The sequence below is a fragment of the Staurois parvus genome, unplaced genomic scaffold, assembly GCF_062004578.1.
Source record: "Staurois parvus isolate SC_StPar_1 unplaced genomic scaffold, SC_StPar_1.0 ptg002193l, whole genome shotgun sequence".
NCBI classification, from domain to species: domain Eukaryota; kingdom Metazoa; phylum Chordata; class Amphibia; order Anura; family Ranidae; genus Staurois; species Staurois parvus.
Window position 1 is genome coordinate 194,735 of NW_028319989.1, and position 15,632 is coordinate 210,366.

Consider the following 15,632-nt stretch of genomic DNA (forward strand, 5'->3'; position numbering starts at 1 on the left):
CAAAACACCGTTGAAGTAAAATAGCCATCAGGACCTTTAATTAACAATTTAACTTCAATAACACAAAAACATTCCTTAAAACAGAAACATACAGGAGAAGGTTTTGGTCTTCAAAGGCACCAAACAATACCGATATCCGCCTGCAGAACCTTAACCATAATAATAATACAAAGCCTCCAGCCGACTCGGAGAAAAAAAAAAACACACCATCCGCAGTGCAGAATCTCCACCTTCTAGTTAAACCTCGGTTAACCGGAATGCACCCAGGCACACCATACCACAGATGGGTCCCAACCATTTGCTTTAGCTTAAAATTATTTGCCGCTTCCAAAGTCCAACAACCTCCCCCAAAACCAGAACAAACTGGGAACTAAAAGACCCAAACAACCCCAAGGGAGGGTGGGAGGAAAGATTCCTCTTTCGCTGCCACTCCTGCACTGGATTGTCCGACCCTCCACCACTCCCAAAAGGTGCCGAAGACCCCACCCCGCACTACTCATCACCAATCAGGTAACCTACATGTTTTACAGCCTTCCCACCTTTACTTAAGACTTTACTGTCTTTCCTACCCCTCTCCACATAATCATGTCTGCCCTCTGCTAAATTTTTTTTTTTTGTGCTACGGGCACCGCTTTACTGCTTTTTTTTTTTTGTACCATTATTGTATTCCTTTATAGGTTGTCTTGTAAAATCTTAAAAACCACATAAAGCATTTTTTTTCAGCCTGAAAGCTCCTCTTGCACTTGTGATTTTTTTTTTTACATCTGAAAATACTCCTCTGCAAATATGCCTGTAAATGCCTAAATGTGCATGGACATATAGGCTACCATAGAGTTACTTATACCGGCTGAACTAAAAGAGTGTCATGTGGCTATTCGGGTCACTCTCCAAACCAAAATGATATGCACTTCACTCCTCTTGGTTGCTCTGCCAGAGCATTGCATCGCCAAATGCAGTATTCCACCACCCCCACCCACCTTTTTTCTGTGCTTCTAGTCTGGTGGTCTGTCTGGTAGATCAAGCCTACATTATTTCACATTGTTTAGGGGTGTATTCCTGTGAAAGTCTGGAATTTAAGTACTAACAATTTGACAGTATACTGGGGATGTCAGGGCAAGCATTTTTGTCTACTTAGGTGAAAGTGCATTTTGATGCCGTCCATCCGGCACCCCCTCCATACCCACCATTGTGACAGGAAGGCATTGTGACAAGAGAGGGGTATCTGGGCAGTGTGTGGGGGACAATGTGATGGGAAGTGGTCAATGCGACAGGAGGGGGTCAGTGCAACAGGTGGGGAAGGGCAACGGGACAGAGGTGCGCAGTGGGACAGGAGGGGGCAGTGTCACTGATCACACACCTTGGGAATGACCAGTCCTTCCAAATCTCTCCGGGTGTCAGTGTGTAAAGGATCTTGTGCCAGATCAGGCAGGAGATCTACAGTGGCAGCTGCAGCTCATGGGGGGTATCCTCCGCCCTGAACTCCTTCCTTCTCCTTCCTGGGCCCTCCGCTGTCACCCCTTGACCTTACCCACCCTGCACAGCCAGGCGCACTCTGCAGGACAGTAAGCTCTAACCGATTTCTGCACACACCTGCATTCACCCATCACTCTGCCCCTTCCTCTCCATCCTGGCAGATCTGCTCTGACTGCATGACATGCAGACCGCGCCACCTGCTTACTGCTCTCTTTGTTTTGCCAACAGCCTAGTAAACAGCAGGCAAACTAAAACTTCCACACTGAGCCCTTTCTCCTACCGGGAGCAGCATGGAAGTTTTAGTTTTCCTGCTGGGGGGCATGGAAGACAGGTATTTAACACCCCTCCTAACTCAGCACCCTAAAGCAGCTGCCTTATGCTAGCACTGGCCCTAGTTAGGGCAATGTGGAGTACATAGGTCCAGGCTGCTTACGGGGAAAGCCTGCTAGTTTTTTTTAGTATGGGCAAAGTACAGCTTTACTTTTATGGATATTTTGTGTAACAGTACCCCCATAGGGGCCAGCAATTTTAAAGGTCCCTGAGGTAGTTTTCCCAGTATTTCCCCGCAGCCAGGCACATAGTCAGTCACCCTTGGCCCATTGAACAGTCCACGGGAGTTTTTTGTTTTTTTTATTTTACTTGGATAGGGACTGGGAGTAAGTGGGATACTCCAAAAAGAACTACTGGTACCATATGTACAAGGTGAGGACACTAAGCTTCCTTCTGTAGAACTGAGAGCAAAGTCCTTGTAAAAGCAGGCAGTGGACTTGGATTTGTAATAGCAGCTAAAGACACAAACGTATCTTGAGCAATTCGAGCAGAGTCCCTTCACAAAGAACTAGATTGACTGAGCTCTTCAAGACACCAGATGTCCCCTTTACACACATAGCTGACTCTCTATCACCAGAAGGGTGGCAGCAGCCCACAGTCTCTAGGATCTCTTACACCGGTCTGTACTCAGATGTTTGTTTCTTCCAGCCAAAGCCTTCCAGACACCTCTACAAGTGACCTCTGACTAGATCCTCAGATGACTCACGAACAGCAAGCACATAGTACGGTTGCCTAAGGGGGCAAACCCCCTAGGCAGTGATCTTATCCTGCAGGACAAGACAATTCAGATCCAAGTCTCAGACTACTTATATTCATTTCCCAGCAGTCACCTGTGCAGGGCTTACAAAGATTGGCTGGGATAGTATAAATATTCATGCTGACAATTTTTATTATTCCACACCTAATTCCAGAACTACCCAGAGGGTTCTGAATACAGAGGGATAGCAATCAAACCTGAAGCCTGAGAGACACAAAACAGACCTAACTAATCATATGCAGTTGTACTGATTACAGCGAGCTAGAACTAAATTTGCTAAAACATTGCAGTCATGTTGATTACAGTGAGACAAACTAAATTTACCTAACAAAGAAAATACAGCTCCACTGGATACAACTAAATTTACCAGGTTTTAGCACCTATCTAGGAGCCTGCTACATTTGTAAATTTCCTAGTCCCTATTCTGATAAAGTAGACATCAAACGCTATTAGAAATTCTGTACATAGCCCTACAGAACAGACCACATGTGCTTTTCTGCTTTACTGCAACGAGTAAACAGGCAAATATATTCAGGGAAAAGACTGAGTATACCTTAGGCTAGCTATACATTATACCATTTTCTTGAGATTTTTGCTTTCAATTTACCAAAACCTCATAAATATGAGGTCAAACCTAAACAACACTTTCAATTGTATCCAATTAGGCATGCCCTTGCATTGCATAGTTGAAGGTAACTCTAAAGGAAATTGGGCACGAATCGGACAGAAAATTTTAAGAAAATTGTATAGTGTATGGCCAGCCTTAGATGCAACTACAAACGTATAAACACTGCCATCTACTGGTTTAAGAATATATTTCTACTAAATACTGATGTAGTTGTTGCACAAAATAGATGAACACTGTATTCCACAGGTGTCAAACTGGTGGCGTTCCAGCTGTTGCCAAACTCAAGTCCCATGAGGCATTGCAAGATTGACAGTTACAAGCATGGCAGAGGTATGATAGGGCTTGTAGTTTTGCAACATCTGGAGGGCCACCAGTTTGATACCCCTATTATTCCAACAAAAGCCTTTTTGTCTTGTGGTGCAAGGTCCAACCATGCAGACTCTGCAACCCCGTTAAAAAAATAAATAAAAATTGACTGCTTTAATATCTGCTATAGAAGGTCAGAGAAATTCACAGAACTCTAGAAAGATCTTGGACAGCTTGGCATGCTATATTCATAACTAAACCCAGTATACAAAAAGCCTGATTTTTATTTTTTGTTTTTCACACCAGAGGCTCATTTCCTTAATTTCTCTGTTGGCCTGCATGGCTGTGTCTATTGCTGGCATGGTCTTTGTTGTCACTGAGGTTTCTTCCGGAGGGAACAACATGGAATATTTGTGTGATAACCTCGGCCAAAGGCAAAACCTTGATTACAATCAAACGACACCTCCAAGATACTACAACAGATACTATGACAGGGACTACGATCTGAAGAGATGCAAGAGGGGATTTCAACAATACCGGGTATGATCCTGTCTGTTCTGTTTGGAGTGTGCAAGGGATGAAAGATGTCATGAATGGTAACAGCACAAGTGCTATGTGTTCAGAGAAAGCCTATGGAGGCTCAAGGGATCTAATCCAAGAGAATTTTTTTTTTATATTTACACTGCATCCGACTTTCAAAATGGTGCTCAATCTACAAATTTTGGATAAAATGTGGAAGGGTGACAGCATCTGTTTTACAGGGGCAGGGTTATACAGCCACTTCCTCCACTGGGAAGATCGCCTTTCACTTCCTGTTGTGAATCAGGAAGATGGGCAGAAATAAACCTGACCAAGGTTTTGGCCTTTTCCCATCCTTTTGAAAATAATTGAAGTATTTGCAGCTGTAGTTATGGAATGGCAGAACGTTTTGTGAACAGTTGGTTTGATCACTTTCCTTCTCTTTGCTCAGAACATGCGGTTTGCCATGGTCGTTATGTCCTTGGTGATGATGATCTGGGGCCTCTGTGCTTCCACTATAACTCTGGGCTACAGATTGATGGTGATTTTCAGGGCCCACAGACGGAAGGTAAGTAGAAATATTACCACTTGGTTACTGCTAGAGACAAGTAAACATTAAAATGTCAGGTCCTGCCTTAACATCTGTTTCATGGGGTTGGATATTTGCAGTCTGACAACACTACCTAAAAAAGAAAAAAAAAATTAACACCCAACCACCGTAGAAATAAACGCAAGCACTGGAGCTAGTATGTGGGTTCTCAGCCTTCTCAGGGATTCATTACTGAAGTGTAGATTGCCCTGCCTTCGTACCCCTGTTCAGTTTTATGCTTACTTGTCCTAGATTCAGCGAGATATCACCAAAGACGACAGAGCCTGCAAGCATATACAAATAATATGCTCAGTGATAGTAATAAATAATGACCCTTATCCCCAAATTGGTGTATCTAAATCAAAAAGTCCTAAATCCAATAGTCCAAAAGTTTATGAAACCAATGTCCCTTATAAATCAAAAAATTATGTCCAAAAATTGTCCACAAAGTGATAAACTCTTCAAAGTCTTGTAAAAGCTTGGTTTACCTCAAAACAAAACAGAAATAAAAACCACATAGTGCATTATCCTTAATATATATACATCATATAACTCATCCAGTGATACTCCACCAAAGTGAAACAAAAGGTGTAAACAGCAAACGTGTGCCAATACACTATGTATAGTGTGAAGAACCGTGTAGGTGAATCACTCTTTAAAGTGCTTAGAACACACACATAAATCACGTCTACTGCAGTAAGGAGTGAATACCCTTACCAATATGTATATCACTTTAGGCCTTAGATAATAATCCCCAAGTTGGCTGTGTGATGGGACGAATGATATTCGGCCAGTATCCTCACTTTCACCTCCTCATACTCTAATGTGGATCCATCCATGTATGAGGAGGTGAAAGTGAGGATACTGGCCGAATATCATTCGTCCCATCACACAGCCAACTTGGGGATTATTATCTAAGGCCTAAAGTGATATACATATTGGTAAGGGTATTCACTCCTTACTGCAGTAGACGTGATTTATGTGTGTGTTCTAAGAACTTTAAAGAGTGATTCACCTACACGGTTCTTCACACTATACATAGTGTATTGGCACACGTTTGCTGTTTACACCTTTTGTTTCACTTTGGTGGAGTATCACTGGATGAGTTATATGATGTATATATATTAAGGATAATGCACTATGTGTTTTTTATTTCTGTTTTGTTTTGAGGTAAACCAAGCTTTTACAAGACTTTGAAGAGTTTATCACTTTGTGGACAATTTTTGGACATAATTTTTTGATTTATAAGGGACATTGGTTTCATAAACTTTTGGACTATTGGATTTAGGACTTTTTGATTTAGATACACCAATTTGGGGATAAGGGTCATTATTTATTACTATCACTGAGCATATTATTTGTATATTTTGTACACCTCTAAGGGTAGGGGTGAAGTGTGCTGATACGGGATTTTGGTTAAAGTGATTTATTAATATTATTAGAGCCTGCAAGCAGGTGCTTGCAGTGTGGTCCAGATTTAAAGTATTATTTTATTTCAATTTCAAAGGCTTTGTAACAATTCAGTGTTTTTATGCACTCTTGTGTTACTTAAAGGTAAATTCCCTTTTTTGCCTTATTATAGGCTTACCTGTGTGTACCAGAAATACAGTATGTGGACTGTTTAGAAGATGTCACCAGCGCATGTGTTCTGAAGGAATGGCATACCCATGCCGTTCCTTCAGAGCCCTGTGCCGTAAATAGAGACTCCTGAACGCATGCGCGGGAGTGACTTCTACGCAGCTCGGCCAATAAGTGGCTGCAGCCAGCGAAGCCGGAAGAGGTCTGGGTGAAGCTGGATTCCCTGTCAGCAGTGACAGGACACCGCTGGAGAGGGTCTGTTTCACAGATAAGTCTGTCATAATGTGCTAGTATGTGGTGCATACTAGTACATTATGACTTTATCCTGCGGAGGGCCATTTTTTTTCCTTCAACAGTGGTTTACTACTGCTTTAAAAGTATGCACACTGTGCAGAAAGTTAACAGGCTGCCCAAGAGTCATTGAGGGGTTAAGGTGCTGACACCGCTTTGTGGCAGCTTATAAATACAAGGGGAAGTAACCTTTCATGGTCCTTGGACCACATGGGAAAAAGTCAGCAGGACTGAGAAGCATGTAAATTTCTCCTCTTAGAAAAGTAACCCCCCCCCAGTGGATACCCACTGGGGTCCCCCAGAAGGATAAGCGAACTGTATGAAAGTGTTCCTTACAAGCTGGAAAGGTATGCCTGGGCAGCCTGAGGCTATTAGTTAGTGTGTGACTGGTGTAGAACTTTTACTAAGAAACTCTTCAAAATTACAATCTGTTACCTTACAAATGCCTGGTCTGAACTTGCTACAAGGTGTGCATGGTGGTACACGGCATAAAGCAAAAACAGGGCCTGGAATGCATATACAGGGGGAAGAGGAGTGTAAGCCATTTGTAAGGGCAACCAGCTCAAGGGAGCTCAGGCACTGCCCGAGGGCTCGGGGTCAGTAGGGAGCCCCATGAGATTCCCCTGGTACCTTTTTTCATAGGCTTTTTTGAGTTTGGGAAAGGACACAGGGGCCCCATGATCTCCTAAAACAGGGCCTGGAATGCATATACAGGGGGAAGAGGAGTGTAAGCCATTTGTAAGGGCAACCAGCTCAAGGGAATGACGTGGCAGCTAGACAGCAGGATTACAGTACCAGCAGGGGTGAAGGGAAGGGTCCTCTGCATAGCGAGGGCAACAGCTTGCTGTTCCCCTCCCTAGTGGTCGGTGGCCCAGTAAGCAGAACAAAATATGCATGGTGGAAGCCCTAGAGACCTAGCTGTCAGTACGGAAGGTGTTATGCATGATGAGGCACAAGGGTTCACTGGGGTACATGGCAGAACCTATAGGCCATCACTGAGAGAAAGGTGATAGCAGGGCTGGACTTGTGGAACGGGACATATGTTCTGCGGTGTCCCCTTCAAAATGTCACGTTCCATACCAGGGGCGTACTGACCATATGGAAGCTCAGGCACTGCCCAAGGGCCCGGGGTCAGTAGGGAGCCCCATGAGATTCCCCTGGTACCTTTTTTCATAGGCTTTTTTGAGTTTGGGAAAGGACACAGGGGCCCCATGATCTCCTATTGCCCGGGGGCCCCATGAGTTGTTAGTCCACCCCTGTTCCATACAGGTGTATGTATCATGGGACAATGCGGTTCGCTCATCAAGGCTTCAGGTTGTGATTAGTTGCACTAGGTGTATGGTTCACTTCTAATTTGGGGTGTTGCCTTAATTGTGAATCCACAGGAACGTAGCCCCCACCTTGTCCCGGGCATTAGTAAGTGCATACACTGGAAAAGGAGAAAGAAAAGGCCTCGTGTGCATGGGCCAGGTGGCCCTGCACACAACCCACTTATCAAAGTCATCTGACCCAAGTCCACAAGGGCATTGTGTACTCTCCATTAAATCCCATAAATTTTTTTTTATTCCGCTAGAGTGTGGAATATGTACTCTGCATAGGATTAAATGAAGAGTACAGGCCCAGCTCTGAAGATTTGAAAAAATGGCTATGTAACAGCAGCGAGAGGAAGGTAATATACAGAAAGTGTAAATATACCAAAGGTGCACCTAGAACAATTGACAATGGCTGTAATGTAGCCAATAGGGAGGCAGTATATGTTGCACAATTGGATAATTAAAAAACTAAAACTAGGCTGCTAGTGAGAAGGTCTACAGTGACTTTGCAATTGAGTAAGATGGGGAGGAGGGTGCAAGCAAGTATGGTTGATATGGAATACAGTGTGTTTTCATACACATGCAGCACTGGTAGCAGACCAGGAGGCAGAACTAAAACTCAGACAAATATATTAAAAGTAGTGGTAAACTCATGGCGGGGGCTATGTTTCCTGCTGCAAAGTAATATGATACAGTCTAGTATGCATCTCACACTAGCACATTATGAAAGACTTACCTTAGAACGAAGCCCTCCAGTGGCATGATGTCACCGCTGCAGAGGCTTCCATCTTCACCCATCTTCCTTCTAAATCCCCGGGCTGCAGCTGCTTGAATGGCTGACATCACTCCCGTATTTCATGGAAATGCCGTTCCTTAAGAGCTCATGTGCTGGTGATGTCACCGGCTGCTGCTCTATAGAATATCTCCTAAATGGTGAACGTTTTCAGAAATATTAGTTTTCCTACAGGTAAGCTGTAAAATAAGAGTTTCCCACCACTTTAAGTTTACTGCTTGGCTTTTTTTTTTTTAAATTGTAGTTTTAAAAAAATAAATATATCCATTATATTTTTTTTGTCTTCTAGAAAGAGAAAACTGATCCCCTGCTGTCACCAAACCCAACCCAAGACATTATTATTGCTTTAAGAGGAGAATGTGTCCTGCTTTTACAAAGGCTTATTTCATTTTTTAAGAGAGTATAAGCTACATTCATTACATTAAATAATATGTTACTTCAACATTTCCTGTTCCTAAAATGTGCCTGCTGTACCATGTACTTGTATGGAAAAATACCCTGTTCCCTTTGCCTTGCTTCCTTTGTGTGAAATTCCTGATGTTCCTGCCAGTTCCCCATTTTCCTATTTAAAAAACTGACCATACTAGGAATGAGAGCACAGTGTGGTCAGTTTTCTGGCTGTTCGGGGGACTCAGCCTGTTTTACTCAAATTATTGAGTGCTGACACCCCCCCCCCCCCCGGCCACAGCCATTCACTGAGGAGATGTGTGCTGCTGCTTCTCCTCCCTTAGCTTTCTGAGCTCCTTATGCAGCAGAGAACAAAGGATATGTGATCAGTTAAAGAGGGGGAAAACAGTATTTATAAATGTTTTTGATATCTATACACAAAATGTTTTGCATTTCATTTCCATTTTAAACTGAATGGGCTGTTTTACAAGGTAAAGGTTCTGTCAGGGCTCTGTCCTCAGCAGAGGTGTTAGGAGACCTGGCACCCCTGCCAGTACCTTGCATGGCCAAAGAAGTTCACATCGGTTCAAATTTGACTCCAAACGGCCTTTATAAGGAAGCCCTGCACTACTCTCAGGTGCTGGTTGATCTCTGGCTTTCCAGTACCTTGTTCCTGTTCTATTGTGATCTGATTTCCTGATACTGACTCAGCTTGCTCTTGGACCTGTCTACTCTGCTTAACCCCTGATCTGACCTTGGCTTGGCTAACGGATATTCCCTCTTGCTCCTCTGTGTATGACCTCGGCTATCCCATCTGACTATGTCTGCTCTGATTTCCACCTAGTACCTGACCTTAGCTTTGAACTGGCTATCCTGTGATCCTGTGTTTCCTGGAAGGCTTGCATACCTTGCACAGGCACCACCTGTCTGCAGATCCCATCTCAGTGCATCAGCTGTGCTCCTGGGTGGACCACCAACGAGCAATCCTACAGTCGACCTGTGCTACTTTGGGCCGGACTCCTGCTGTCCCATTCTCAGGGGAGTCTGGAACTTAGCCGTAAGGGAAGCCCTCTCTCCATTGGCATCTAACACCAGGTAAGTGATAGTATCAACCAGCCATTATGTCTGAGGCCGAGAGAGGTGCATTAGAGGCCCTGTGCCAACAGATGACGGCACTTACACAAGCAGTTAAGGATCTGCAGGAAGGATATTTTCAGCTGGAAGGACGTCTTCACTCGCTCACTACCGCTGCGATTTCTGCAGACCAGAATCTGTTGCCTAGTCCTATCCCTACAGTTGCACCAGCCAGTTCACCTTCCACTGCTACACCCGCTGTGGTGCTACCACCTCCAGAGCCCAGGGTCCCCACTCCTGAATGCTTCCTAGGGGACCGACGTAAATTCCGAGCCTTCGAGAACGCTTGTGAGCTGTATTTCGCACTGCAACCAAGGACCTTCTCACTTGAGGCAGTTAAAGTGGGGTTATTATTTCCCTTCTATCTGACGAACCTCAATCATGGGCACACAGCCTACTAGATCAAAAGAACGCTCAAGAACTAGATCAAAAGAACGCTCAACTCAGTGATCAAATTTTGTGAAGCCATGGCGGCTCTCTATGATGACCCTCAGAGGACCTCCACTGCTGAATCCACCCTTCATGCTCTACAACAAGGCAGACGGCCTGTGGAGGACTACATTGTGGAATTCTGCAAATGGTCAGCCGATACCGGGTGGAACGACGCAGCCCTAAAATAGCAGTTCGGTCTAGGTCTCTCCGAGTCCCTTAAGGATGAATTAGCTATGGTGGAAGCTCCCTCCTCCTTGGAGAACGGTTGGATTTTAGACACATATAATACTTCTTCTAGTGTCTTGAGGCGATTATGAATGAAAGAGCCATTGAAATAAAAAATGAAGTGTGATTTTATTCTATCACACAATGGTGTAAAATAACAATGTAAAGCGTATTATGAACAGTTCCATGTAGATAAAACTACTGTAGAATTAACAAGCAAAAGTTTAAAGACAAAGTCACCATTATCTATCATAGAAATCCGGCCATGTGCTGTACTGTCCTTCATCTCTACTTGTCCTTCTAATACTTTGTGAAGAAGCCGAAAGTAGACGGAAATGACGATATTGTAGCATGCACCTGTTGCAGCTTCTCAGACATGTATGTATGTGTATGCAAGAGTGTCAGTGTGTGAGTGTCCCCCTTGTCCGTTGTCTCATGGTCTTTTATGAGGCAAATTTACGTCATAGTTAGTGATCTTAATATCTTCTATGGAGATTATCACTGCTTAGCAAAGCCATTTCATAAAAGGAAGCTGATGCTATACATATGATGTTTGATGGACAGGAACATATGTATGCTGATGTAAATAATATTATAAGCTAATGATGTAACCCTCAGCTATATATTTAAAGAATATAGCTTAAGAACATATCAATGTATAATCACTAAACTATATATGTATCAATGTTAGAAACGTATACTAAATACACACAGATACTATTAAAATACGTAATGTAATAGTAAGTCACTTCTAATAACCTTGACATATACTACCAGAGACGTTTATGCCTAAATATAGTATACTCAGCCTTCAGCTAGTTTAGCTAGTTCAGCTTAACTCCTGTCTTTTACTGTCTCAGCTATAATTGAAGAATAGTAATACTACCATTTGTCAAAAGACCATTCACACATATTAATATTAATTCTGACTAATCATAAAAACCAAATATTTTGCAAGCTTGCCATCATATAAGTGCCGAATCATAATTTTGATTTATTAACAAGAACCTAATTCAGCTCACTACCCAATTGGATCGACGGCTACAGGAGAGAAGTTTTGAACGTACCCATACTTTTCGCCCCACGTGGGTTCTGCTGAGGGTTCCAAGACTAGTGGCTTCTGCCCCTATTCCTCCATCCATCTGCACTTCTGAAGTAGAACCCATGCAAATTGACCTTCACCGAACTGCTTTAACTCCAGAGGAAAGTTTACGCAGACGACAAGGCAACCAATGCCTTTGCTGCGGGGTAATGGGCCATTTCTTGCGCAGCTGCCCAGTGCGACCAAGTAAGTCCAGCCAGCCTCATCATTCATATCTCCAGTTATCCAGAACCCTAACCACCCATTTCATTCTACCCATGTCATTGCAGGTGGCTGGAAAGTAAGTCAAGTTGCGGGCAATCATTGATTCGGGAGCCTGTAGTTGTTTCTTGGACATCAACCTTGCCAAGAACTTAGGTATTCCTCTTCTTCCTAAAACACAAAGGCTCGATGTACTACTAGTACCACTCCTAGCTCAGGACCCTTTACCCAAGAAATATTCCAATCCTAGCAACAACTGACTCCAGCCATCAGGAATTCATCCGCTTCGATGTCCTTAGATCCCCTATGTTTCCAGCCATCCTAGGAATACCTTGGTTGCAAGCTCACAACCCACAAATCAGCTGGCTCAAGAAAGAAGTCACCTTCCCATCAAGTTACTGCCTTCAGCACTGCGGCAACTCCACACTCACCAATGTTCCTGTGTGCCTCTCAGTTCAGCCTGCTTCAGATGCCAGTCAATCCGTTCCCCCTGCCTACCACCATTTCCTTGACGTATTTGATAAGAAGGCTGACACTTTACCATCTCATCGATCATATGACTGCCCTATTGAGCTGCTTCCAGGGGCAGAAATACCGTTTGGGCGAATCTTCCCATTGTCCGAACTAGAACGGGAAGCTCTCCGGCAATATATTGATGAGAACCTCACCAAGGGGTTCATCTGTCCCTCTTCCTCACCTTCCGGGGCAGGTATTTTCTTTGTTGAGAAAAAAGATCAGTCTCTCCGTCCCTGTATCGACTATATGGAACTCAACAAGATCACCATTAAGAATCGGTAACCACTCCCTCTCTTTCCCAAGTTATTTCAGTTGATTTCGGACAGGCCGAGTGTTCACGAGACTAGATTTACGAGGGGCCTACAATTTAGTTTGCATTAGGGAAGGCGATGAGTGGAAGACCGCTTTTAGAACTTGCTTTGGGCACTTTGAGTACCTAGTGATGCCATTTGGATTATACAACGCCCCTGTGACATTTCAACACTTTGTGAATGACATCTTCAGGGAATATCTCGATCTCTTCTTGATCGTCTACCTGGATGACATCTTGATTTTCTTCAACTCATTGGAACTCCACCGAGACCATGTTAAGAGAATACTGACTATGCTGAGGATGCATGGCCTGTACGCTAAGGTGGAAAAGTGCAAGTTCGAGAAGCAGTTCATCCAGTTTCTTGGGCTCATAATCTCCACTGAATGAATCTCCATGGATCCTCAGAAAATCTCCGCCATCTTGGGTTGACCTGCACCTACTGACAAGAAAGGTGTCCAAAGATTTGTGGGCTTTGCCAACTTCTATTGGAAGTTTATCAAGGGCTTTTCAAAACATTATTGCCCCTATTACCCAACTCACTTGCCAGCATACACGTTTTCTCTGGGGCCAGGATGCACAAATAGCCTTTGCGCAATTAGAAAAGCAATTTACATCTGCTCCTGTAATACAACACCCAGAACCAACACTTCCCTTCATCCTGGAGGTGGACGCATCGAAGGTGGCCACAGGAGCCATGCTATCGCAACGCCAAGGCCCAAAAGCTCTGCTCCATCCGGTAGCCTTTTGCTCCAGGAAACTAAGCCAAGTTGAAAGGCACTATAACGTAGACGACAGGGAACTTCTGGTGATCAAAACGGCTTTCAAATAATGCAGGTACCTTTTGGAAGGAGCTAGTCACCCAATTATGATCTTCACAGATCATAAGAATCTGGAATATTTAAGATCTGCCAAGCACCTAAGACAGCGGCAAGCTAGATGGGCCTTATATTTCTCCAGGTTCAATTTTCATATTACCTACCGCCCAGGATCCAAAAATGGGAAGGCAGATGCTCTATCCCGTATGTTCCCGGATTCAGTTGAACCTTCGCCTCCCCCCCCCGATACCATCCTGCCTGCCTAAAAGTTTTTGTTAATCCAGCCCAGTCTGAAGTTTTTGATTGAACAGGCCTCTGCATGGTGCGCCCAACCCAAACAGGACTCGTTAAGGAGGAAGGATGGCTTTCTTTGGCACCAGGATAAGATCTTTGTACCCCATGAGGTAAGATCCCAAGTTTTCAAGATATTCCACGACCATCAACTTGCTGGTCACTTCGGAGCCCAAAAAACAATGGAACTGATCCAGTGATCCTTTTGGTGGCCCAACTTAAATCAAGACTGCAGAGCCTACGTAAAATCTTACACGGTGTGTCTACGCAGCAAGGGAGACAAAACCAAGGTATGTGGGTTGCTGAGGCCCCTGTCCATTCCTAATAGCCCCTGGTAAATGATTGCAATGGACTTTATTGTGGACTTTCCGCCCTCTGAGGGGTTTACTACCATCCTAGTGGTGATAGATCGGCTATCCAAAATGGCCCACTTTTTGCCAATGATAGGTACTCTGCACCTGAGACAGCACATGCCTTTATCAAGAAAATAGTTCAGCTACACGGATTGCCCAGCAATATTGTTTCAGACCTAGGGGTGCAATTTACCTCCAGGTTTTGGAGAGCCCTATGCAAAACCCTGAAAGTGAAACTCTGCCTATCATCTGCTTACCACCCTCAAAGTAATGGCCAAACTGAACGCACGAACCAAACATTAGAGCAATATCTACAATGTTTCTCCGCCTTTTCCCAGGATGACTGGACATCCCTACTCCCATTAGCAGAATTTCCTTACAACAATTCCATCCATTCAGCTACGAATCAGTCACCATTTTGGGCTATTACGGATTCCACTCTTCCTGCCTGCCGGATACCATACTCAAAACCTCGGTACCCGCAGTGCAGGACAGAGTTAGCAGGATACAGGACAACTATCAAGCTCTCCAAGAGTCAATACAAAAATCGCAAACAGACTATAAAAAAATACTATGACAGGAAACGGAGGGGAAATCCTTCTCTGAAGGTCGGGGACAAAGTTTGGTTGTCTACAGCCAACTTGAAACTTCCTTGCCCATCACGGAAGCTGAGACCAAGATACATTGGCCCCTTTCAGATCAAACGAGAAATCAATCCAGTAGCATATGAGCCATGTCTTCCCGAATCATATAGGATTCATCCAGTCTTCCATGTCTCTCTGCTCAAGCCAGCGGTTCGTGACCCGTTTCCAGGAAGAGTGGAACCAACCTCCGCTGCCATTAACAGTTGGGGAGGAGGCAGAATATGAGGTAGAATCAATCCTGGACTGCAGGAAATGGGGAAGGCAAATCCAATTCTTGATCAAATGGAAGGGGTAGCTCCTGGGAATCAAAGGACAACGTACATGCCCCCAGACTTCTCCAAGAGTTTTACACCAAATATCCAGACAAGATGGCCCAAGTAGGCATCTGAAGGCTGCCCTTTGGGGGGGGGAGCACTGTCAGGGCTCTGTCCTTGGCAGAGGTGTTAGGAGAGCTGGCACCCCTGCCAGTACCTTGCATGGCCACAGAAGTCCACATCAGCTCAAATGTGGCTCCAAACAGCTTTTATAAGGAAGCCCTGCACTACTCTCAGGTGCTGGTTGATCTCTGGCTTCCCAGTACCTTGTTCCTGTTCTATTGTGATCTCTAATTTCCTGATACCGACTCGGCTTGCTCTTGGACTG

At 44.2% G+C, this 15,632-nt stretch overlaps 1 protein-coding gene across 2 annotated transcripts in view; it reads left to right on the forward strand.

The window, feature by feature from the left end:
* Positions 1–9,021, forward strand: part of LOC149431635 (uncharacterized) — a 29,365-nt gene extending 20,344 nt beyond the window's left edge. For both annotated transcript variants that reach the window (XM_089665447.1, XM_089665448.1), the window contains exons 5-7: positions 3,801–4,034; positions 4,465–4,581; positions 8,867–9,021. In XM_089665447.1, coding sequence (XP_089521573.1) covers positions 3,801–4,034; positions 4,465–4,581; positions 8,867–8,983 — 468 coding nt within the window. In that variant the 3' untranslated portion in view covers positions 8,984–9,021. The remainder of the gene's footprint in view (positions 1–3,800; positions 4,035–4,464; positions 4,582–8,866) is intronic.
* Positions 9,022–15,632: the final 6,611 nt, after the last annotated feature.